General features: G+C 41.0%; 1 protein-coding gene across 2 annotated transcripts in view; it reads right to left on the bottom strand.

Annotated features, from left to right (window-relative positions):
* Nucleotides 1-24,829, bottom strand: part of itga11a (integrin, alpha 11a) — a 62,415-nt gene that overhangs the window by 23,912 nt on the left and 13,674 nt on the right. Inside the window, exons 3-13 of one of the 2 annotated variants that reach the window (XM_015953605.3) lie at nt 16,001-16,110; nt 15,416-15,507; nt 15,127-15,241; nt 14,896-15,023; nt 14,655-14,803; nt 14,422-14,566; nt 13,826-13,991; nt 12,633-12,703; nt 10,021-10,165; nt 9,036-9,184; nt 6,950-7,093 (exon numbers count right to left, since the gene is read on the bottom strand). In XM_015953605.3, coding sequence (XP_015809091.3) covers nt 6,950-7,093; nt 9,036-9,184; nt 10,021-10,165; nt 12,633-12,703; nt 13,826-13,991; nt 14,422-14,566; nt 14,655-14,803; nt 14,896-15,023; nt 15,127-15,241; nt 15,416-15,507; nt 16,001-16,110 — 1,414 coding nt within the window. Of the gene's footprint in view, nt 1-6,949; nt 7,094-9,035; nt 9,185-10,020; nt 10,166-12,632; nt 12,704-13,825; nt 13,992-14,421; nt 14,567-14,654; nt 14,804-14,895; nt 15,024-15,126; nt 15,242-15,415; nt 15,508-16,000; nt 16,111-24,829 lie in introns of those variants that run through there. The other variant, XM_054732282.2, reaches the window with a different exon arrangement.

Below are 24,829 nucleotides of genomic sequence, written 5' to 3'. Positions count from 1 at the left end.
AAAGTTATAGATCTAAAGGTTCTTACTCCATTTACAGGTGCTGGCCAGTAAATTAGAATATCATCAAAAGGTTGAAAATATTTCAGTAATTCCATTCAAAACGTGAAACTTGTACATTATATTCATGCAATGCACACAGACCAATGTATTTCCAATGTTCATTACATTTAAATTTGATATTCATAAGTGACAACTAATGAAAACTCCAAATTTGGTATCTCAAAAAATTAGAATATTCTGAAAAGGCTGAATATAGAAGACACCTGCTGCCACTCTAATCAGCTGATTTACTCAAAACACCTGCAAAGGCCTTTAAAAGGTCCCTCAGTCTTGTTTTGAAGGCACCACAATCATGGGGAAGACTTCTGACTTAACAGCTGTCCAAAAGACAATCATTGACACCTTGCACAAGGAGGGCAAGACACAAAAGGTGATTGCTAAAGAAGCTGGCTGTTCGCAGAGCTCTGTGTCCAAGCACATTAACAGACAGGCGAAGGGACGGAAAAAATGTGGTAGAGAAAAGTGTACAAGCTCTAGGGATAACCGCACCCTGCAGAGAATTGTGACGACAAACCCATTCAAAAATGTGGGGGAGATCCACAAAGAGTGGACTGCAGCTGGAGTCAGCGCTTCAAGAACCACCACGAGGAGACTCATGAAAGACATGGGATTCAGGTGTCGCATTCCGTGTGTCAAGCCACTCTTGAACATGAAACAGCGCAAGAAGCGTCTCGCCTGGGCCAAGGACAAAAAGGACTGGACTGATGCTGAGTGGTCCAAAGTTATGTTTTCTGATGAAAGCAAGTTCTGCATTTCCTTTGGAAATCAAGGACCCAGAGTCTGGAGGAAAAGCGGAGAAGCACAGAATCCACGTTGCATGAGGTCCAGTGTAAAGTTTCCACCGTCAGTGATGGTGTGGGGTGCCATGTCATCTGCCGGTGTTGGCCCACTCTGTTTCCTGAGGTCCAGGGTCAATGCAGCCGTCTACCAGGAAGTTTTAGAGCACTTCATGCTTCCTGCTGCTGACCAACTTTATGGGGATGCAGACTTCACCTTTCAACAGGACTTGGCACCTGCACACAGTGCCAAAACCACCAGCACCTGGTTCAAGGACCATGGTATCCCTGTCCTTGATTGGCCAGCAAACTCGCTTGACCTTAACCCCATAGAAAATCTATGGGGTATTGTGAAGCGGAGGATGCAATACGCTAGACCCAACAATGCAGAGGAGCTGAAGACGACTATCAGAGCAACCTGGGCTCTCATAACACCTGAGCAGTGCCACAGACTGATCGAGTCCATGCCACGCCGCATTACTGCAGTTATTGAGGCAAAAGGAGCCCCGACTAAGTATTGAGTGCTATACATGCAAATTCTTTTCATGTTCATTCTTTTCAGTTGGCCAACATTAGAGAAACAAACATTTTTTCATTGGCCTTTAGAATATTCTAATTTTCTGAGATACCAGATTTGATGTTTTCATTGGTTGTCACCTATAAATATCAAAATTAAACGTAATAAACATCGGAAATACATTGGTCTGTGTGCATTGCATGAATATAATGTACAAGTTTCACGTTTTGAATGGAATTACTGAAATATTTTCAACCTTTTGATGATATTCTAATTTACTGGCCAGCACCTGTATATTTATAATGCTGTGGGGTGGTAGTTTATGGGATTTGTGTCAGTTTATTTTATTTTGCAAAGTGCACTGTGTACGTAAAGATTCTAGACTTGTGGATACAAATAAAGGGAAAAAAAGAAAAGTCCATAAATCATATTTTTAAAATTTTCTCTGATCAAAAGATTAATGTTAATTTTTTTCCACTTTTATTATGTCCCCTTCTTTGAACTCCATCATCTGATACTAAACATGAAGGTATTTGCCCTCCAGTCTGCAAAAGAACTAAAAACGCTGTTTAGCTAAGTGTATTAGAAGTTCTATTCTTAGTGAGTGCCAAGTGGAAGATAGCTGTGTCTTTGAAAACAGCCACAGAAACGAGTCCTTCACTCATCAGGAATACCATTGATCTGTCAGGTTAAGAGCAGGAGGAGTAGGACCCAAGATGCAGAGCACCAGACGACATGAACCAGGTGTAATTGAAAAAAAAAAAGGGTAGAATCCATTATGTGGGAAATAATCCAAAAATCACGGACAGGAAGCCAGGCAAGGTATCAGGAACAAACGAAAGATACAGAGGGTCACTAACTGAGCAGGAATTTCAGGTTTACACAGAGTAAACAAAACACGCTAACAACAATGAACCGATAAACACGGAGGGACAAGACAGGACTTTTAAACACAGAGAAAGGTAATCAGGGGAACAGGTAACAGGTGTGAAGAGTGAGATTCTGGAGGGAAGGCAGGTGCATTCAATAAACTAAATGGGGGGAAAAGAACTGAGCAGGAGGGAAGATAAACATCAGCCTATAAAACACGGAGTGACTAAACCTAAAGACTAAGGGCAAATATAAACAATAACTAGAGGGATGAGGAGGACTAATATAAAAATAGGAATTACCAAGGAGAGACTAGAAGGAAACCTGAGGGAAGCCTAGAGAAAGCTGGGGATGATAATGAGACACAAGAGGAGAACCTGGAGTGAGAACAGGAGGGGGCTGGGGACCAGAGGGACACAGAACATGACATGACAGTTTGATTGCAATTTCATTGTGATCTAGCCGAATTGGATCAGATCATTTCGATTAACATGTTTACATGCAGATTTTTTTTTATCTGATTGGGCATTTAATCCGATTAATTGTGTGCATGTAGCCATGGCTATTGTGTAGTTTCTACAAGTCCCCACAATGCATCTATAGAATTGAGGCAAACCCGGACATGAAATAAATTGCAGTTCCACCCTCATCCGCTGGGGGCTGGTGTCAGAAGCGAGTAAATCCTCATTGACTCCCATGTTAAAAATGCCAATTTCACAGCAGAAATAAACATGTTTACAGCCTGGTACCAAAACATGTTTTTGTCTAAGTAATCTAGTTTATACTCAGGACAACTCTGAGGGGGGTGAATTTTTTCTCACTCTTCTGTTTAAGTGTATTAAAAGCCTAAAATTCTATATAATTAATGAGCATCCGACCCACGTGACCACGGAGCTTGCTCTGTGGAAAGGCCTCAGTCGAGCCTCGGTCTGGCCTGGAAACTGTTCCGGCATTTTGAGTGTCTGTGTTTGTGTATTCTTGTTTGGAAGTTTGTTGTGCAATTGTTGGACAAAATGACTTGCTGTGGCATTAATTGCACTAATAGAGCGTCCAAGGGGTCTCCACTTCATTTTTTTCGGTAAGTAAAATTATATTTATGTATTTTAGGTCACTGCCGAGCTGAGCTTAGATTTTAACATGTACTGTTTAACCATGAAATTTAAATGTAATAGGGTAAACCCCAGTGCATTTAACATAATGCTGCACTTTAGAAAATGGGTTGAAATATACCATGTTGGTGGAGCTGGGTTCCGACTATCGGCTTGTGGAGCTCTCGGGAGAACGATGTTTTCCACCCGGTTCTCCTCTTCCCGCAGCCTGGCGCATCTCTGTCTGATTGCGGCTTCTATGTGCTGCGCGGGCTGACGGCTTGTGGAGCTCTGGGGATGGAAACCCTTCCACCCGTTCTGCCCAGCGGCAGCTCTGCGCATCTCAGATCGCAGTGGCGCTTGTCTACTGTGTGGCTGCCGGCTTGTGGAGGTCTCGGAGACCTCTGTGTTCCACCCGGTTTTACCCAGCGGTCAGCCCGTCGTATCTCTGACTCAGAAGCTCTGGTGTTGTGCACAGTTAACTCCGGTTGTACCTAGGTTGCTACCTCCGTTAGCTTAGCTCCCACCTCCGCATTAGCTTTGGGTTAGCCAGGGTTAGCTTCAGGTTAGCTTGTAGCTAGTTCGACCGGGTGTCGTCAGTTGATCCCAGCCTTACAGCCCCACCCTCAGCTCCTCCTCTCTTCCCTTTTTTGGAATTGTCTGGGCTTGACGGAACCTGTGACACGGTCAAAATGGCGGTGGTGGCCACCTCCCATTTGGCCTCAAAAACGTGATATTGGAGCCTATGGAAATGAATTGTCCAGTATATTTATGTCGACGAGTTTCTACCTCTAATCTGTGGAAAAATCTATCGAAATGTTGCTAAAAATGAAGTAAATGATGCCCAGCTGTTGAAAAATATGGGCGGCTTTGTAACTTATAACCAACAAAATCAGGTCTAAAATACATGGGAGCGGGTCTAAGGGTGTTTCTCAATGCCAAGGACCCTTGCCTTGATGTCTTGGCCCCTCCCCGGTTGCTTAGGAGACACGTCATCGGGAGCTGCCAAGACGTGCTCCTGTCGGTTCCAATGTTCATGTTCTACCGAGGCGTGTGTTCTCTGTTTGTTAGCCGTTTAGCTAGCTGAGCAAGGATACACGGGAGGTGTCTTGTAGCCTAGCTTTGGTCAAAAATTACCCAGAATATACCGCAGTATTTTCAAAAAGACGGCGGATCAGAAGCCGGCAGTTACTTCGGGGACAAATTTCAAGCTTAAAAGTAAGTCAACTAATTTAAAATGTTTTTTTTATCCAAATAAGTTATCTATTGTTGGTTGTGTTGTCTCGTTACACCAGACCCATTCATCACTTAGAGTTAGAGTTAGTCTTGTTTAAAATTGCTTAAATTGTTAGAAAAAATCTTCTTAAATGTTTTAAAGGTGACTCTCTCTTCTCTTGTCTCTCAGTTAATACAAAGTGTTACATAATCAATGCAATAAAAAGTTCCAATCTTCTGGTTAAAATAACCCAACGGTCCGTAAGGTTGATTTCATATTTACTATGGAATCTTACGTCTTACGGGTCCTTAATTAGATGTAAATTAACTTCTTTTACACTATCAGCATTATTTTAATTGGTGTGTGAGCGTTTGTGTGTGTGTGTGTGTGTCTGTGTGTGTGTGTGTGTGTGTGTGTGTGTGTGTGTGTGTGTGTGTTTTCCACTTCAAACACTGGTCTAACCAACCAGACCAGCATGTCCAGTAACATATTAATGTTACAATTAAACAATTTCCCTTCATGTAGGCTAGGAACATTTCACCTGCCGTGGCCCGACCGCTTCTGCTCCACATGAACTTTGTGCGTGATCAAATGTCTCTACAGGTGCTCTCTGAGCTGAAGAGACTATTCTGCCTCAGAGTCTATGGGTCATGCGTCTCCATATTAGAGACAAGAAAAAGCGCTATTCAGCCGAAGTTTCATAATCAGCAAACATTTTTCCAAGTGACACATCCCTCAGAGAGACTGGGTTTCCAGACCGTTTCAGTGGGAGGAAATCTTACCGCATGCGCCGTGGTTCTGCACTGCGCTGCGAACCCCTCTACAGATCTTCAGCTCACTGTCCACCGTTTGCGCTCCGAGCCGTGCTGAACACAGTGTCCAGTATAAAGCTCTGATGTTCTGATGGGAATCATTTCTTGATTGATTTAGTTACCTCCGTGATGTGCGTAACAATTAAAATGTCAGCTCATCTGTGTGTGCATCAGTGTGCGTCGGGGTAATTCTTTCAAAACAACCAACATCCTTGAGTTTATCCGTCAAAATAAACAGTCAAATGGAAATATTTGTAACCTGCCATTTAACTGTTTTGCCTTCTTGTGAAGATTGTTGCAAAGAGGAACAATTAAACTTGATTAATCCCAGAGCCATGCACACTGCGCTGTACTGACTGTAAATGAGGGGGAAACGATTTAATCGGATCCTGTTCTTTTCAACATGGTTTAATGTAAAGTTTCATTCAGTACAAACTTTAGTTACACCAATCTAACGAGACAGAGCCTGGATTTGTATTCTGAACAGTTTAAACATGTTTAAAACGGAGACATGTGTGACGCGTCTAAAATCCGCACGTGCCCCGCTATAATGGAAATTAAACCAACAAGATGAATAACATCAAATTATTTTAGGCACAGACAACATCCCCCACACTTTTGAAAATCTTGCAATGCACCTGTCTACTTTCCCCCATTGCCAGGAAAAATACACACTGTCACTTTAAAATTAAGCAGATAAATGTTGCTTTTGACAACATTTGTTTCTTTTATATTTACTCTTTATTCTTTACTTCAAAATTAGAGTCTGTTAAAATTATTCAAAACAAAAATAAAGGAGTTTTACAATCCTAATTTTCACCATAAAACTATGAAAAACAGCATAAGATTTAAAAAAACAAAGAAAAAGCAGATGAGCATTGAACATCTACTTCCTTTATAAAGGAAAAAAATATCCTCATTATTTTCCTCATATTGCTAGTGTGTTTTCACAGCAGATACGGTCCAACGATAAAAATTTATATACAGTTTTTACGGTAAAGCCAGGGCACATCTTAACCACAGGGATGCAGTTCAGGTATTTTTCTAAAACCACATCAGTGAGCAGCGTCCTCAGCACCACCTGAATCATTAATAACCCCAAACATGTGGCCTTTCTGCCCAGCTGATGACACATTTTGTTACAGAGTGATTTGTTTGTGTTTTGTTTTTAAGGCTGCCACCTGTGATGTGGTTTTGGCTGCAGCAGGCTTATAAATACCTCATCCATGCCTGCTTGTTGGATTCAAAGCAGCTGAGGACATTCATTACCCCAAAGACCCAGACAGACCTGGAACCTGGAACTTTCCCTCGATTAACGACGGCTCTTTTCTCCAAAGCGTTGCCTGGAGCTGGTCTAGATCAGGCAGAATACTTTCCTCCTGAGTTCATTATGCACATCCAATAAAGTTTGCACGCTGGCATGGCAGAGTGCCTTCATTTCGTCTGCTCATAAATCCTATAAAAGGTCACCCTATTAACTGTCAACAGGACACTTGTGATCATATGTGTTTGACGTTTAACTTTAAACGTTTGTAGCAGGTGATGACCCAGTTTAGCTGACTTAAGCCTGAATGTAAGCAACCACTCTGCATCAAGGTGTTTCTACCTACCAGTTCAGTTATTCTGTAGATGTAGACCTTTCCTTTCTCCAAGCCTGCACTGAAGAACATCGGCGCTGCCACCAAAAGGTTGTCAGTTATACCATCTCCATCAATATCCAAAGGTGCAATCTCACTGCCGTAGTAGGAGCCGATCTGAGAAAACACACAAACTATCAAATCATAGAAGACGTCCAACTAGATCATTACTGAGCTGAAAGGAAAAGTGCTTCTCATTGATCAGTTTAATTTGAAACAAATGCCATTCTGAGCCCCAAAGACTGATCTCTTTCCCGTTTGTCTGCTGAACCACAACTTGATGATTTATCAATAAAACTCAGAAGCTTTTGAAGGGAAATATTGTGAGTAGCAGTCTGAGTTGAGCCAAAACAAGTGGTCGATCTTGATGCTTTCTTTGTTCATTCTCAAGCTTTACCAAGTCACTAGAGGGAATGGAACATCATCAGTTGATCTTGGTTAGATCTGAAACATCTGTCAATAAAATAAAAAGAAAAGCTTTTTGACTAGCATCAAGGGTTGTTGGCAGAAAACAAAAGATTTGCTGATTTTTTATGAGTTGCTGTTGATGAGGTATTTTGCAAAGACCTGTGAAAACATTGTGAGGATCGCAACCATTGAAACTATCAACTTAGTTCCTCAAAAAAGAAGTCAACCAATTATAAATTGAAGGATTTAACACCCAGACCTGATCTCCCTGTTCCTCATAACTTAACCCAACACTGATCGACACCACCATCAAGTTCTACGTGTTTTTGTCATTTTCTCGGCAGATAAAACATAAACATGTGTTTGAGATTTAAATCCAAAATGAAATTTCCTTCTGGCTATTGTCCTTTCATAGACTGAAAGAAACACTACGTGTGAGTACCGTGTCACCTCCTGCTCTTTATCCCTGTAACGTACTTATGCCAAGGGCTAAGGATGTCCAGATTATGTTTATGATGCAGGGGTAGGAGTCAGGTGACTGGACTGGAAGATATGTTATTCCCCACTTTAATTTTGTTATTTCCTTATCCCCTTTAAAAGATTAAACCTGGAAAAACATACAATTCAAATGTGAACCTAAGTATACTGAAAATACTCCCTGGTCCACTCAGGAGCAATCCTCCTCATCCATTCTGGTGTCCAACAGCGGGACTGGCCTGCTTTACATTCCATTGCTTTAAAGGCACACTATGCAGGTTTGCTTGCTTTAAGCACCCCTAAAAAGTGTCCGTTATTAATTCTCTGTGATCACACCAAAAGTGAAACTTATCTTCTCGCTGTGCGTTTGTCTTTTTAACACCTCAGTTTAACAGCTGAAATGTCTCCCCAGCCTTCATTAGTGTCTAGGAGTGATTCATTAGTGAATTAAACAAATCACCTGTGTTCACAACCTTAAACATGCAGGACACATGCTGGAACCAGACTGAAGTGCCAGGTATGTCAGCTACATTTTTTTTAAGTCCACCAGACCGGACCGGCACTCTGAAGTTGCAAATGTGGTATTCTGGCCATAGGGGGTGATGGGGTCTGAGTGACAATTTATTAACCCTGTAAAGAGTCATTTTAGCACATACTGGCTCAAGGAACGTATTGAAATATATGAAAAAGTTATATAATATGGCTTTAACTAAGCACAAATCTGATATTTTTGTCCAATATTTTAAATAAATTATTCTTTTGATTAAAATATTATTCCAGAGTCATCTTAAGTGGTAAGTCAATCTAACTCTTCAAAAAAAGACTTATCGGTATTAGTTTTTATGTGCTGAACCTGCAAATAAACTGACCCATGAATTTTCTCCATTAAAATTGGTTCATCACAAAAAAGTATGTTGATAATTTTTATTTGGTGTGCTGTAACAAGTTCTGTCATATCGTTGATTTTTCTCAGCAAGAATAAAATCAGCTGTGTGTAGGTTTCTAAATAGATGCTCAGTTACACAGCATGCTGAAACTGGCAACAACATGCTGTTTGTTTCTTATTCTGTGCATGTGGGAAATAGACAGTGTGGTTTGTAGCAAAAATAAATAAATAAAACACAAAAAGCCACAAAGCAGGAATAAAGATGTGTGGGTTAAGTTGGATCTGTACCTGGTGGCCTTTGAGAGAATGAAGGATGGTGAGATTGCCTGAATTACTCAAGGTGAAGATGATGACTTTGCCAGTGTGGTTGAACCGAGGAGCTCCTGCGACAAGCAGACGGCCGTTTCTGGACGAGACTATAGATGTCACAGTATAACCTGGTGATGTGAAATACACACACACACACACACACACACACACACACACACACACACACACACACACACATTACTGCCCTACCCACAGGGACAAAGTTAGTAGTTTAAGAGATACGTAATCCCAGCAGGTGTTTAGTTGAGATGTATTTAACTGAAAAGACAAAATAAGCTGAATACGTGCTTGGTGGTAAAATTCTTGACTCATCTTTGTCTGAGCAATTAGCTGGATCTAGCTGATTTATAGCAGTGATCTCTGTGGCTATAACCAAACCTTCCAACCCGAGAAGCCCAAAGTCAGAGCTGTGTTCATGACGCTGAGCCTGTCGCACTGGCTTCTGATTTATTCACATTTTTTAGTCTCAAATGAAGATTTTATTATTCTTTTCTACCTTCATCTCTCATTTTCATACCACTTTGATCCCAGTTTAATATTCCATGTGTCTGTCCAGAACTATGCATCCACCTCTGTTGCTTTTGAGCCTAGATTGGCTTTCATTGGCAGCCTGTTGGACAAGCTTAGATGCAAACCACTGATGGCAAAAGCAGACGTCTGTGGTGTTGAAATGAGATGAGGGTGGATGTGTTCAAAAGCGCACAAGCACTGGGTACATTTTAGAGATGAGGGCCACAGCAGGGGCAAGTAGTGTAGAATCACAGGTCTTTTACTAGTGTAGCAGTATATAACTCTATAAAAAGCACATAACAGAGGCCAAAAGCTCATGTCTGTATGATCCAATGGCTCAAGCTGCCTCATGCTAAGAACTGTATTTTACGTTTTCTGCATTTTACTAGTTACGTCCTGGTTTATCAACTTCTAACAGCCTGGTGTTACTCACCTAAATAGGCCCCATGGTTTTTCAGCTCTTCAGGAAACTCGTGTGTGTAGGACGACTTAGGAGGGATGACCTTCCCTTGGCGTATTTCCTTCAGCACCGCTCCGTTCCAGTCGTAAGCACCAACAGCACCAACCAAAATCCCATCCTGTAGTACACAGAAATACAACAATAACACTTATGATGCTGAATAGAGGAAATAGTGTCTGTATCAATACTAAATACTTATTCATCACAGTTTATAAATGAGGTTTGATTTATTTAATTTTCAGATATTAAAGAATAGTGTGACTATGAAATATGAGGAACTCACTAAATATATGTTTATATTAAAGTTGTGGTTTACTCGTTTAACGATTATTTGCAGTGGCCTCCAGCAGGAAAGAATGCCTTGTAAGTCGTACTCTGGGTATAAAAAGCCTCAGTGTGCCTGTTTCAGGACGGAGAAGATTGCCAGATCAGAGGAGAGCTTCAGACTGCAGGACTCTGAGTCTTACTTCCTGATATTTGGGAATCTCACCTCTGATTGGTCAACTGCAACTCAACTCTATCACTGACTCTGTTTACTTTGCAACATTGATGTTTCATCTCCATAAACACAAGCCTGAAGGAGTTCTGCTGTGCGGTGGAGTTGACAATGCTAATGTTAGCTTCTACTAGTTGAGACGTTCTCTACTGTTTCCTGGACGCTAAACCAATAGCAGCCTTCCCCGTCGTGAGTCAAGATGGGCAATTCCATGAATGTTAAGTGACAGTGTGACATAGATCTGTGAGGCTTTTCAAATCCTGGAATTTCACTGTCTATTTTCAAACTGGAGCTAAAGCAGGAGACTATTTTCATGTTCAGTATGCATGAAAAACACATAAGAAATAATCCTTTAAAAATTGGTTTTTAGTTTGATTTTGATTTTGATGTACGTCTTGTATAAAAAAAACGTATGAACTCGTAGCCCACCCTTTATAAAGCAGTTTTGGTAAAGCAACATTTTATAATAACAGAAGTAGAATAATATCAACAGCAGGTTTTTCAATAAGAACTTTACAATTTTACATCTGAGATTGTTATTTGATAGCATTGCTATTATAGCAAAACAATAAGCTTCTAATTTGCATTTTGTTATGAACTTTTTTGTATGACAGAAGCTTTCACTCTGGGTATAATAAGTTTTTGTGTATTAATGAGCAATAAAAAAGGAAACAATCAACTCAGCTGTAAAAATCTGCTATTAAATCACTCATTTGGTTTATTCTTTGACTTTATATCCAAGAAGGGAAATGAAAACTCAATTAGTGTTGTTAGCTCCAACACCAGGAGGGCTGGAGAAGAGACTGATTTTTATACTTTGGTATCCATTGTTGTCCTTGAAGGGTTTCTCTTGACAATTTTTTCCTTGTAGCACACAATATTGTCCACAACACATTTTCTGTTACATTAGCATGGCTTAGAAGAATTCAGAGTTTCATCCTGGAAGCAGGACTTGTACTCTCGCCACAGCGGCACTACGTCACTATTTAGCACCAACATTACACCATTGTGGTTTCTGGTTCAGGTCTAAATAAGCTCCACGGCAAAAGGAAAAAATCTCCAAACTGTTCCACCTCACAAACCCACGACCTATTTCTGCTGCTGCTACATGACTACATGTCTTGCTTTGGTTAAAATCTCAACTCTTTAGTTTGGTGTCCTGAAAGAGCCTGGACCTCTGCTTCTATGCATCATTGTATAGGAGACGTGCAGTCCAGCACATCCATTACAATCATTCGTTTTTAGCTAAAGCAGAACCTTGATTTTCTATCAGTATTGTGGGTTTACAATAAACCACAGACAAAGGATGGTGCAATGTACGTTACCATTTTCTCTGTAAATGACACTTGCTTAATTCGGACTTAGTTCTAATTACATTCAGTGGGCCCTCAGACTGTTTTTCTACTTTAAAGCACCAACATTCTTTCCAGAGCATAACCCTATACGCTCAACACTCACGCTGGTGTTGAGAATCTCTGGAATCTGGCCTTGCAGACAGTTTCCAGCCATTCCTGCCTCCCTCCCAGCTGCTTCCTCCGCTATATATTTATTTTGATCATAAGTAGGGACTTATTTCTCCCTCGACGAACTCAAATGTGAACGAGAACTGAAATATTAAAGCTGTTGCGTCAGCAAATGCGTCTAAAGAGGCAGGAGATGAGGAATGAAAACAGTTAAGAACAGCAGGTACAGTATAGGAGATGTGACTTATCTTCAACGCCCAGCTGTGCACATCTGCAACTACCCACTCTTAGATGCAAGCAAATGTTTCCAGGAAATAAAAGAAAATGAAGCCATTTGGGAAACTTGTATTTTCTCTTCCACAATATGTTTCTCTGGGTGAAAGTAGTGTACCATTTCCCACTGCTGTGTGGCTGAAGTGGAAAAAAATCTGTCTGGCTGTCAGTGGCTCCTAAATCAGGGTGACCTAACCTCTGGGGCCACACAGCAGGCCCCTCAGAGAAGCCTGGATGTCATAAATGCCTTATTGTGAGAAGGAATGATGCAGCACCAGAAACTGAGACAATATGTGTTATTTTACACACTGACAGATGGTATGAGACAGCAGGGTAGCAGAAGTGAGACTCACCTCCACGTTGTGCGCTGAAAATCCTGCCTGTGACATCTGGAGGCCAAACGCTGTCCCGTTTTTACTGGTTCCTGTGTAAACATGTCGAATTTTCAGAGTTCTGAAGCACATATGCAGGAACATTTTATTTTCATGCAACAGTCAATATATAAAAATATAAGGCAGTAGAGCCTTTAAGTAAACATTTAAAATTCTAAAAGATTTTCAGATACTGATTTTTAGGTATGAGGTATTTTTAGGCTGTGAGAAAACATCCCTTTTTTTTCCAGATACGTAGAAATATCCATTTTAACTGAATGGCTGGTAATTACTCATTCTTAGCACTAATACACAGATTAACTGATTAACATTGTATTTAATGAATAAATCATAGGCTCATTTGGCTCTTCATCTTTTGGGCAATGGTGGCACAGGAGTTAAGGACTCTCCCCGTGATTGGAAAACGTGATATTTATTCCTGACATTTAGACATATTGCCTCTGATTGGTTAACATAAACTGTTCCACTGCCTCTGTTTGCTTTGCATTGTTTGTTTTATCACCACAAATAACACGAACCTGAAGGAGTTCTGCCGTGGAGTTTCTAATGCTAACAGTTAGCTTCTGCTAGTCGAGATATTATCTGCTGTTTCCTCTCTCTCTCTCTCTGTGTGTGTGTGTGTGTGTGTGTGTGTGTGTGTGTGTGTGTGTGTGTGTGTGTGTGTGTGTGTGTTTTGCAGCTGCCAATGCAGGAAATAGGGGTAGAAGAATATTTTCACCTTCAGCATGCATTTGAAACATGGGGTGCCCGATCTTACCAAACCTCACCATACCACTTTATTTATATCATACATTTCGAAACATAGCATTGAAAGCAGCCAGAGAGGATGCCCGTCTAGCTGTGATGGGTAGAGAATTTCAGAGTATGGGAGCGGCACACATGAATGCTCGTCCTCCCAGTGACTTGTAGGACATACGGGCTGTTACAAGAAGCAGGAGGTCAGGAGACCTCAACGCATGTGCAGCTACATAGGGAGTGAGCAGGTCAGATAGATTAGAGGGTGCTAGGTCATTCAGGGCTTTAAACACAAAAATCAGGATCTTGAGCTTTACAGAGAAGGGAAGGGGAAGCCAATGGAGTGAACCAGAGTGATATGGCTACATTGATTAGTTTTATTTGAACCTTTTTAAAATGAACTTAATTTCTTGCACAACCTTCCAGACTGAAGATGCGCTCCCCAAGAGCATCCACGATATCTTTCAGTGCCGCCTCGTCTGTCACATTGAAGAAGTGCTTGTCATCTGGGTCACTGGCGATGTATTTGATTTCATTAAGGAAGGCCTCAGGATTGATTCCTCTCCGGTTGTAGAAGCCAAGCACCTGTGAAAGTAAGATTTAGACAAACTGTCACTCTTTATTTGAAGCACTTGACTAAAATCAGGCTATTTGATCGACTGGGGCTCAACAACAGGATGGTGAAAGTCAGCGGTTTTAGTTTCCTTTAGCTGTACCAGGCTGTCACCATTTCCTGGTGGTTTTTCAGACTGGTGATGTCAGAATTTTTTGCTCAGATGGTTGTAATACACTTAGCCACACTTGGCCAAATGTACCATTAACTCCACCAACAGAGGCACGCAGCAATGAGCCGTGTGGTCGAGGGGAGAGAATTTGCACCTTTTACTGCACTTCCACAGAGAATACATCTGGAGCTCTGAGAGGGTTCTCCTTTTATTGAACGACCCCCCTCAGAGATGTGTCAGAGCTGTACAGAATACAACACACAAAGAAATATTCATTCAAATCGACTCACAGCAATGGCGTAACGGGTGATGCCATCCTTCTCACAGTCCTCAATGGCTTGCTGGAGATCAGGGCTGTCATGTGACTCACCATCAGTGATCACAATCATCACCTTCTTAGCACCACGTCGACCTCCTTGTTTGAAAGCTTCGGAGCTGTGGGAACAAGACTGATTTGTTCAGTCTAATGAAACAGCAGAACTGAAGGTAAATCTATTCATCGGGATGCAGAGAGAAACCATACCGAGCTATGTTGATTCCTAGAGCTGTGTTGGTCTCCTCTCCACCCCGCTGGTCGATGCTGCGCGCCCTCTTCACCACCTCCTCCACAGATTTGTAATCGCTCAGTTTGAATTCATGGACCACTTTCTCACCATACTGAACAACCCCAACCTGTACAAAAAGTAAACGAGTGAGTAAAACAAACAACATCCAAAACAGAGCGGAACAAATAACACAACTTAAGGTATTTTTGGTTTGTTTACCTGTATTTGACCTGGTCCAACATGGAACTTCTGAAGAATGTTGATGAGAAAATCTTGCACATCATACCAGGGGTAAATAGAGTTTGATCCATCGAGAACGATCACAATATCCATGAAGGTTTCACATCCTGAACAGTTTTTTAGAAGCACACAGAAAAACAAACATATGTATAAATGATGGTGCTATTGTCTGTGTTGACTTGATTTTTATGTTAAATGCTAAACGCTTACTTTGAAAGGCAGGAATTATTGTCCTGGAGAACTTGAAGCTTGCGTTGACTTTGGAGCATAGTCCTGTGCTGTAATAGGAGCTGCCACACTCGTATGACCACAGTGGCCCACAGGCCTGGAATATTAAAACAAGAATTAATCCAAGCAAGTCGACATTTGACGAATATATTAAGCCTCTAAAAGTAGGAAGATGAGCAGTAATTAATTAAATTCTGACAAATGCTAATAAATAAATGTTTGTAACCAAACAGCTTGATGGAAACATTCCGTCTTTTAAAAACCTTCTCACCACAAAGCTGTTGTCTTTAGGGTTAGACGTAAGCGTCATTCCCAGCCTCATCTTGTCCTTCCGCTCTGATACGTTGGTCAGAGATATCTTTCCTTGAAGGAAAAGGAATTTCACTGAGATCTCAGATGCACAGTTCCATGCATGCACAGCCCTATGGAGAACAGACAGAGGCGCCACCATCTGGGACTTGGGTTTGTTATTGCTGTCTGGCCAGTCAAAGCAGCATCCACATCCTCGCAGCTAAATGTTTGCTTGGCAAAGCTTCAAATGAGGACCTAACCACCTCAGCACGTGCAACCCGGATGAAGGAGCATGCAGAAAGGTTTGCGGTAAAATACACCCGTGAAAATGTATGTTAACCTTTATAAATTGCGGAATGACTGGTATGTTACCCACACTTCTGTTGCACACATGTCACTATGATGCTTACCAACATGTTTAAAAAGAAAGACGTGAAGACATGTACAATACATGCATGGGCACACATTTATCTAGCTGCGGTGCACCTGTGACTGCTTCTGCTGATGTATTGATTATATCTTGCAGAGTTGTTGTAAAATGGAGTGGCGTTCTGTTATACTATACCTAAATTGAGCTTCATGCAGCCATTGCCATTGAGTTGTTTGAGCGAACATTTATAAACATCCCCTGTTTGGTAAGAGCCGGTCATTTCATAAGGGGCTCCCACAAGTAACCTACAAAAGACACAAACATGTTAAAGTTAGGCAAGTTTGTTGGTGTTCATGCTTCTTAACAGCTATCTGTGAACATTTTCTCATTCCCTCTTTTCATGAGTAGGTTTCTGTGTTGCTCCTAACTCCCCGAGGGGAAATGACCATTAATATCAGTGATCCGCAAGAAACACCTGGGCTGACCAGCACGACTTAAAACCTTTTATTTTCCCAAGGAAGTGACTTTGTTTATTCACACCCAGTAGCACCAGTCTCATTTTCAGGAGCACTTCCACATGGTCACACCCAGAAGCTGGTTAGTGCAGCTGGTCATTTCTCTGTTCTTTTGCAAGATTTTACCTTAGAAACATCTCCTGATGAAATTATTTGTCTGAAAAGTAGCAGATGCAATAATGGATCTGTGTACCCTAAAAGAACAAACCAAGAGCTGAAGGGGCTTTTTGCACGAGAGTGTTCTACTTTGTTACAGTATATGATAGACAGCAGCTCCTTGGGATGAACGGTCAAGAATATTCATTATTAAAGATTTTAGATACCGAATGACAACTCAGTTTGATCTGAATTTAGAAAGGCTGAACATTATCTAGTAACCTTCTCAGTGGTCTATGGTATGAGCAGGGGCGGATTTAGGACTGAAGAAGATCCGGGGCTTAACACATGCACGCACACACGTGACACGCACTAGTCAACATCATATATATATATATGTCTTGTACCACATAATTTTTAATCTGAAGCTACATATTCAACATATTCAGGGCAGAGTATTGTTCCTGTTAGTGTTTAGTGTAAGATGATAGTAAATATTCCCTTTCTTTCTCCATCAACTTTACCTGATAGTAAGCCAACTTTAGGCAAACCGGCAGCATAACAAATATTTTCAAATAAGACTCACAAACCTGAGTCAACACCAGTCTCATCAAAGCTGGGGTTCTGTCGTTGTTCTTTTTTTGTCTAAAACACGTCCTTATGTCCATCTTTACTCATGCGTTTCAGACAGAGAGTGTAGAAGAAGCCAGCTGCTGAAGGGCTTCTTCTTCAGTGGTGGAGGCTCAGGCAGGCTGTATACAAACTACTGCCACCTGCGCCCTCTCTGTTGGACTTTGGTACTGCATGTTACTTCCGCGATTTAGATCCGGGGCTTATCATGAAAGATCCGGGGCTTCAGCCCAAGTATCCGGGCCTAACGCCACCCCTGGGTATGAGTGTCCGGACTGGGACTGGGAGATAGAGGTTCAAATCCAGTCGAGTCACAACAAAGACTTTAAAAATGGGACCCAATGCTTTCCTGCTGGACACCCCGCTTTAAATGGTTGGATCGGGGGGGTTAAACCACCATATAGTTCCCAAGCGCAGCTGCAGTCACTGCTGGTCAAATGCGGAAATGTAATTTCACCAGTGTGTGATGATGACTAAGGGAATTTAAAGGGGGCTAGGCAGCACCCCCTAGTGTCCTGTTTGTAGAACCAAAACATATCTCCTTGTTGTGCTTTCATCTTTTTTAACACCTTAATCTAACAGCTGAAATGTCTCCCAAACCTTCCTTATTGTCTACATGATTGATTTGTTACTAAATTAAACAAATCAGCTGTGTTCATGATCTAAAACAGCAGGAAACATGCTGGAAGCAGCCTGCAGCACCAGGTATGTCAGCTAAAATTTTTGACCGTCACTCTGAAGTTGCAAATGGACTATTGTGGCCACAGGGGGCGATATGGTCTGGGTGCCCTTTTATGAACCCTGGAAAGGGTCGTGTTAGCACATTCTGGCTCTAGAAAATGATTAAAAAATATATGAAAAAGTTGCAAAGTATCTCTTTAAATCTGAGGTGGTACAAACACATTTTCATCTACAAAAGTTTTGGAGAAATTAATATGCATCCTCTTCACAGTAAGCATGCAAAATATTTTTTATCTGAATGAGGTGCTGATCCAACAAAAATGTCTACATTTCTATAGCTTGTGTTCATTCTCTCATTGTAAACCAGTAGATTGTATCATCTGAATAGACAGAAAAATATCATGCTTCACAGAACATTGGCTAAAGCTAACTTTCCCAGATTTCAGACAAATACAAATAAGAAATAGAATAGAATAGAATAGAATAGAATAATAGAATAGAATAGAATAGAATAGACCTCCATTGTCCCACAGTGGGGAAATTTTGGTATCTCCACAAAAAGACAAAATAATAGGGATTAACTAATCCTTAAATGACAACTATTGATGTTTCATAGTCTAAAGTGGATAAATCTCCAGTTAAATCAATCAATAATGCTTTCACAGGAATGTCTAAGAATTTTTTTTTATTAATAATTAAAGGAGTGAAGTATTGTTGTCACAGACCACCGTGGAAGACAGTTACATGGAGCAGATCTGAGTGCTGAACATTCTTTTCACATGAAGCAGCTTTTTTACAGTCAGCTTGAGTTTACTGCAGGAGGTCAGGGTGCACCATTAAATGTCACTAAAGATTTTTAGATCACTTCATGCGATGGAAGTTATAAAATGTCTAGTGTGTGAGAGGTGACTGGGGTTTAGGAGGAAGAATGACGGTCTGACATTCAAGAGATCAGATGGTTTAATCCTGGTTTTCCCAACCACCATGTTGGAAATATACTCGAGCACCCCCTCATCTTTACATTGAACTTTATAGAAATCACTCACACAAAAGAGAGTTTAAGCCTTTTTCTTCAGGATTTTATTCAGTTGAATGGCTGGTGTCCTAACTGTCTCGGGTCTTGTGATGTATTTCACATGATGGCTCGTCATTGCTAGTTCTCACAACTCTCACAAAGTCTCACCGCCTCTGGCTTGTTCTCTACAGATGACGTAAACTCAATTCAAACAGAACAACCCATACATACAATAGTAAATCTGCTTATCAGCATTTAATAGAACGATATCTCAGAGATAGTCATAAATTATCTGTAGCTTTTCAGTTTATTTATGAGTCAAAGCTATTTAATTAATAAATTTCTATACTGCAGTTAAATAATTATGTAAAAGTATGATGGGGGAAGAAGTGACATCCGGAAAAACATGCAGCTCAACTCTTTGGAGTCAGAACCCATTACATGGTGATTTGGTTCTACAACAAACATTTTTTTAAAAGAACCTAAAATGTTTGTTTTTCTGTGAAAGTCTCTTTTTTCACACCACTAAAATATGATTTAAACAATAAACAAATATTATTTATTAAACTACTTTCTTAAAAGCAGAAATCAAGTTATGAAATTAATTATGGTTCAAGTAAAAGTTACAAGGAAGGTAGCAGCAAGAGAGCAGCTTCACGGTCAGCCAAGCCCCAAAGGACCGTCACTTGACACCATTTTATAGCAAAAGCAGACCATGGCCAATTTAAAGCTTAAATAATGACTGAAGAAAATACAAAACAGATATTCAAACTTGATCAAAATCAGGCTTACAAAACCAGAAAATATTCAAATATTAGATGGACAAAATCAAATATTAAATTGGGATTTTACAAATTCTTGTCCAATGGAAGGTAACAGAATTATCATACACTTTCGTTATCATTTAACCTTTTTAACCAACACACTGGCAGTCAGATTTAAAATAATTAAACATGTTGCCACCCAAAACGTTTTTTTAGCTGTAAGTGGATTTGTATGAGTTAAAAAATTCGAGTTTAACTTTGATCTTATTAAAGGTTTTAGAAACACATTAACCTCAGGAATTTTGTGCTGAATGAACAGACGCAGCAGTCCTGTCACATGAAAATCAGAGAATGTTTAGAGAAGCAGGTCTAGACCCTTTCAGCAGCAGGGGCCCCTTCATGCAGGCACTTCTCAGTGGGAAATTTTCCGTGTGAGATGCATTTTTACAGCTTAAATACTCAGGAGAGACATCTGGCCGGAGCATGCAGGGCACTATGCATGCTGCCAAATGTATGCTCAAGAAACCCGAGTGCTTCATTCAGGCTGCAGCAATGGCAGTGGATGATTCTTCATACAAAAATATGTTATATCCACTGGTTACAATGAAAACCAACATATCAAAACAGCAGAAGGGTTCCAAATGCCTTTGCTGTTGTTTCGGCAGTAATGACTATTGCTCTAACTGGAAAAATACCAGAAATCCAGACAACAAGTTGTAGACATTTCGGATGCAGCTCTGTTTAGCTGCTTTCCTCTTTAGTTGTTTTAAAGATATTTAAAACTTAAAGGTGCAATATGTGAAAGTGAAGTAAGAATAACTTCATGTGGTCAAAGTTAGGCATTGGAGCCCGTGTTTTTCTAAACAAAAAGTCACTTTCTCACTCCCGTTCTGTGAGTTTCATGGTTGTTGCCAGTTACGGATCAGAGCCAGAGGATTCTAGATGACAAGCAAAGATGAGTCATACACATTAAGTTGATAAGTAGATACACACATGGTCATATCTGATGCTAGCACTCTTGGGTGTTTTTGCAGTAGGGAGCACTTACTACACTTATTAGGACAGTATCTCTCTAGCATTAGAGGAGTTTCCCCTCGTGCTGTTAGCTTGTTGCTGTTATAGTTCAAAACAACTCATTAAAGAAAGTGAAATGCCATAATTGACTCATTATTCCCTTTACACATACATTTCACTGTAATATTCAGTTGCTGGTAATTGAAAAAATAGCTTGAGATATTTTTACAGCCGACTATTTGCTTCTAATTAACCGTTAGCATTTTTAGCTCAACGTTAGCCTCTATTCACTTGATGGTCGAGTAAAATAAAAAGATGCTGTGTCTTCTTGGGATAACAAGAAATAAATTCTGGCTCGTTCACGTTTACTGACTAGTTCTTTAAACAACTCTGGAGGTTTTTCCCTTTCGCTCGGCACAGTAACTACATCCCTCTTTTGAGAAATCTGTTTCAGTATAACCTTCCTCCCAACATGACTGAGACTGCTTTGTTCACTGAGCTCCACTGGCTACCGCTAGCAGCACGCATCAAATTCAAATTGCTAACACTAGCATACAAAGTCCGAAATGGTACGGCTCCCATCTACCTGAATCCTCTTGCAAAGACTTACGTCTCGGCCCGGCCGCTCCGGTCATCAAGGGATCGTCGGCTAGCAGTGCCTACACCACGCTCAGGACAATCCAGACTCTTCTCATGCATTGTTCCACAAATGTGGAATGACCTTCCAAGCACTATCAGAACTGTGGCTTCCTTTTCAATTTTCAAGAAACTCCTGAAGACCCTGCTCTTCAGAGAGCATCTTCTTAACTAGCACCCTCCCTGCTCCCGTCCTCCCCTCTACCGTCCACTTCTTTGTTCCCTCCTCTCCATTATTGATGTCAAGTTGTTGTTGTTATTGTTGTTGTTAGCTTCAAGGGCAACATGACGATTATCACTTGTAAGTCACTTTGGACAAAAGTGTCTGCTAAATACATAAACATAAACATTATTTCACTGTAAAATTCTTACATATTGCTCCTTTAACTAGACATCACTGGGATTAGGAATCTCACCAAGATCTGAATTCCTTTTTTGTGAGGTTTGCATTTTTGCCTTATGATAAATTAGTGATCAGCACATGGGGCCATGATTTATTTATTATATAATTATCCTCAGAAACACTAATGTTTTGAACCAGGAGCCACGGTTTATATCATTTTCATCTTTAGCTGTAAATTTCCTCTACATTAGCTTTACATGCGATAAACGCTACATTAAGGGCATGCTCCCAGAAAGTTTATTACCAGTAATGGCTTGACTTTTCCAACAACAACTGAAGACAAGGGGAAATGTTCACATCAAAGAGTGAGTCATAAGGAAGAAAGCATCACTGTTATTGCTTCTGAAGCCAATTTCTAACCTCTCACAGAATCTGGAAATCATTTCTCCACAGTGGCTCCAGCAGCGCTCACATTTTTATTGCTATTAATATCATGATTATTACCTCAGTTATTGCTGAGTCTTGGCAATAGAAAATGTTACATTGTAAGTTCGGGTCAGGCCACATCTACCTTTATGAAAAGGGACCATTGTTGCCTGCTTGACTCAGAGCTTTTTAAACGTTCCCCAAAATGTGCTGAAACAAGGACCATTACTGAAAGTGTATCATTGCTGCAAAAGTAGGAAAAACAGAAAAATGTTAGCTGACCCCAGGAGAATGCATGCTTGGACATTTTCTGCCATGGTTACTGGGGAATACAGCACTTTGGGGTTTGAGGAAGTGCCATCGCCAAGCCCAGCCTGTTATTAGTTTGGTAACATGTTTCATACATGGAAAAAGGACGTGTATATGCTGTGAAACCACATCCATGCCCCAAACAAGAGTGTGCTACTTCAGTGTCGCGCTCACACATGACATACCATTCATCTACATTAACAAGACAAGCCTTCTTTTGCGAAAGATGTCTCACAAATCACCTCAACTTCAATGGCTGCATAGTTCTTTTTCAGTTCTTTACTTTGCACATCCATTATGTCTGTGAGCAGACAGTGACGGGATTATCAGACGGCTTCTCAAAACATTTCTCAGTTCAATGGTCCTCTGTTTTCCTTTTACTTTTCTTTCATGGTTAAAATTTAAAGCAGTTCATTAGCAGAATTACTATTTAGACTCTCCTATGGTTCTTTTTGTTGCACAGCTAATGAGTAGAGGTCAAGTCTCAGCTGAGGAGCATGTAGAAAATTAAACAGTGGAATGGTGAGTGGGAGGCTTTTATGATGCATGACCTAAGAATGCAGGTTCATGCATCCCACCAGCTACTAGATGCAGCTTGGACGTCTCGGCTCAGCTCCCTAAAGAGAATGTGATGTTACAAAGTGTTTGGAACTCCATATATCTATGGAGAAACGACACATTCTTCACATGTTGACCTTCAATTACCTTACTAGCGTCATCAGCAGTCATGGACATGAACTGTGACTCCAACTCTTGATAAAGTTTAGATAAAAATCAGTCAGTTTTACAGTTGCTTTTGGTCAGAGGGTACATTTCTCTGATCCTGATGGATTGATATTTTGCACCTAACTTTCAGAAGCACATATAGTGTTCTGGGGTTTAAAAAACTGTCTTATATGAGCACAACTGCATGTCTGCCTCTCTTCAGGTTTAAGTCATAATAAACCATTTTTATAACAAAGTCACTTTCCAGCTGGGCGCTTGCTCCTATCCAAATACACGACTGAGTGTTTTTAGACATCAAACAACTGTGGAAAAGTTGACAGTGCTACAGTTTGGCACAGATCTGTCTTTGGCCATGTCAGGAACTGTAGCAGTTTCAATTCCTCCCAAAGTTCATGTGAGGTAGGACTGTTCAGAAAAAGAGAAGGCTAGAAAGTAAAAGGAATCATGGACTTCTTGGGGATGGCATTCCTGATTGATCTAGAGTCAAATGCATTAACTCATTCACTGCCATTGACGACTGAAGTTGTCATTTTAAAAAAAAACTGTTCACTGCCAATGATGACTAAAGTCGTCATTTGCTTTTTTTTTTTACTGTGTGGGCATCGGAAGGAGCCCCCACACAGCAAGAAAAAACATCCCAGCTCTAAAGTTGATCTTCATCCACGTCACGTGATCAGAAAGCAGAAAATCCATGTGCTAGGAGATCGTTTTGGGCCGTTGCTGTAAAAAAAGTGAGCCGTGAACCGGAAAAGCGTCTGCTGATCACAATTCGACAACAGATTATGAAAGAACAGATGAGGCTCGAAACATGCAGATCTTTCCTGATGTAAGAGGTGAGTCTACTCTTTGTTTTGGTAGTTTTGGCACTGACATCATCCTAGCGCACAACGTTCTGTGACTCTTAAAAAAACTGTGAAAACACTGTAAAACGCTGGCAGTGAAGGACTTTTCTGATCAGGAAATGGCTGGCAGTGAATGAGTTCATAGTAAATAAAAGTGAGTGTATTAAAAATATGTTAGTTAATGAAACAAAACACAGTCAGCAGCTAAAGCAGAGAAGCTCCAACACAGTTATTGCACTTTAACTTATAGTTTTCCTGTCTGAGAAACAAGCAAGATTCTTTCACAGATTCCATCCTAATCAGCACAAATGATCCGAGACCATGGTCTTGACTTGGAAAAGGGTAGAATGCCTTCTCCAGGTCAGGGATGAGGTCCTGCTTCAAGTGGGGGAGTAAAAGTGTCTCGGGGTCTTATTCATGAGTGAGGGAAAGCTGGAGTGTGAGATAGACAGGCGGGTTGGTGCTGCATCGGCAGTGATACGGGCGTTCTACCGGTCTGTCATGGTGAAGAGAGAGCTGAGTCAGAAGGCAAAGCTCTCGATTTACTGGTCGATCTAAGTTCCTACCCTCACCTATGGTCCTGAGCTTTGGGTAGTGACCGAAAGAATGAGATCATGGGCACGAGCGGAAATGAGTTTTCTCTGCAGAGTGGCTGGGCTCTCCCTTACAGATAGGGTGAGAAGCTCGGTCATCCGGGAGGGGCTCGGAGTAGACCCGCTGCTCCTCCACATCGAGAAGAGCCAGTTGAAGTGGCTAGGGTGCCTCCTAGACGCCTCTCTTGTGCGGTTTTCCTGGCATGTCCAACTGGGAGAAGGCCTAAAGGAAGACCCAGGACACGCTGGAGGGACTATGTCTCACGGCTGGCCAGGGAATGCCTTGGGACTCCCCCAAAGGAGCTGGCCCAAGTGGCTGGGGAGAGGGAAGTCTGGGCCTCCCTGCTTAGGCTTCTGCCCCCATGACCCAACCCAGGATAAGCAGCCAAAAATGGATGGATGTCAATTGTCTGAACTGACACAGAATAAACAAA

The sequence above is a fragment of the Nothobranchius furzeri genome, chromosome 9, assembly GCF_043380555.1.
Source record: "Nothobranchius furzeri strain GRZ-AD chromosome 9, NfurGRZ-RIMD1, whole genome shotgun sequence".
In the NCBI taxonomy this organism is placed as follows: Eukaryota; Metazoa; Chordata; class Actinopteri; order Cyprinodontiformes; family Nothobranchiidae; genus Nothobranchius; species Nothobranchius furzeri.
This window is presented reverse-complemented; position numbering and strand designations above follow the sequence as displayed.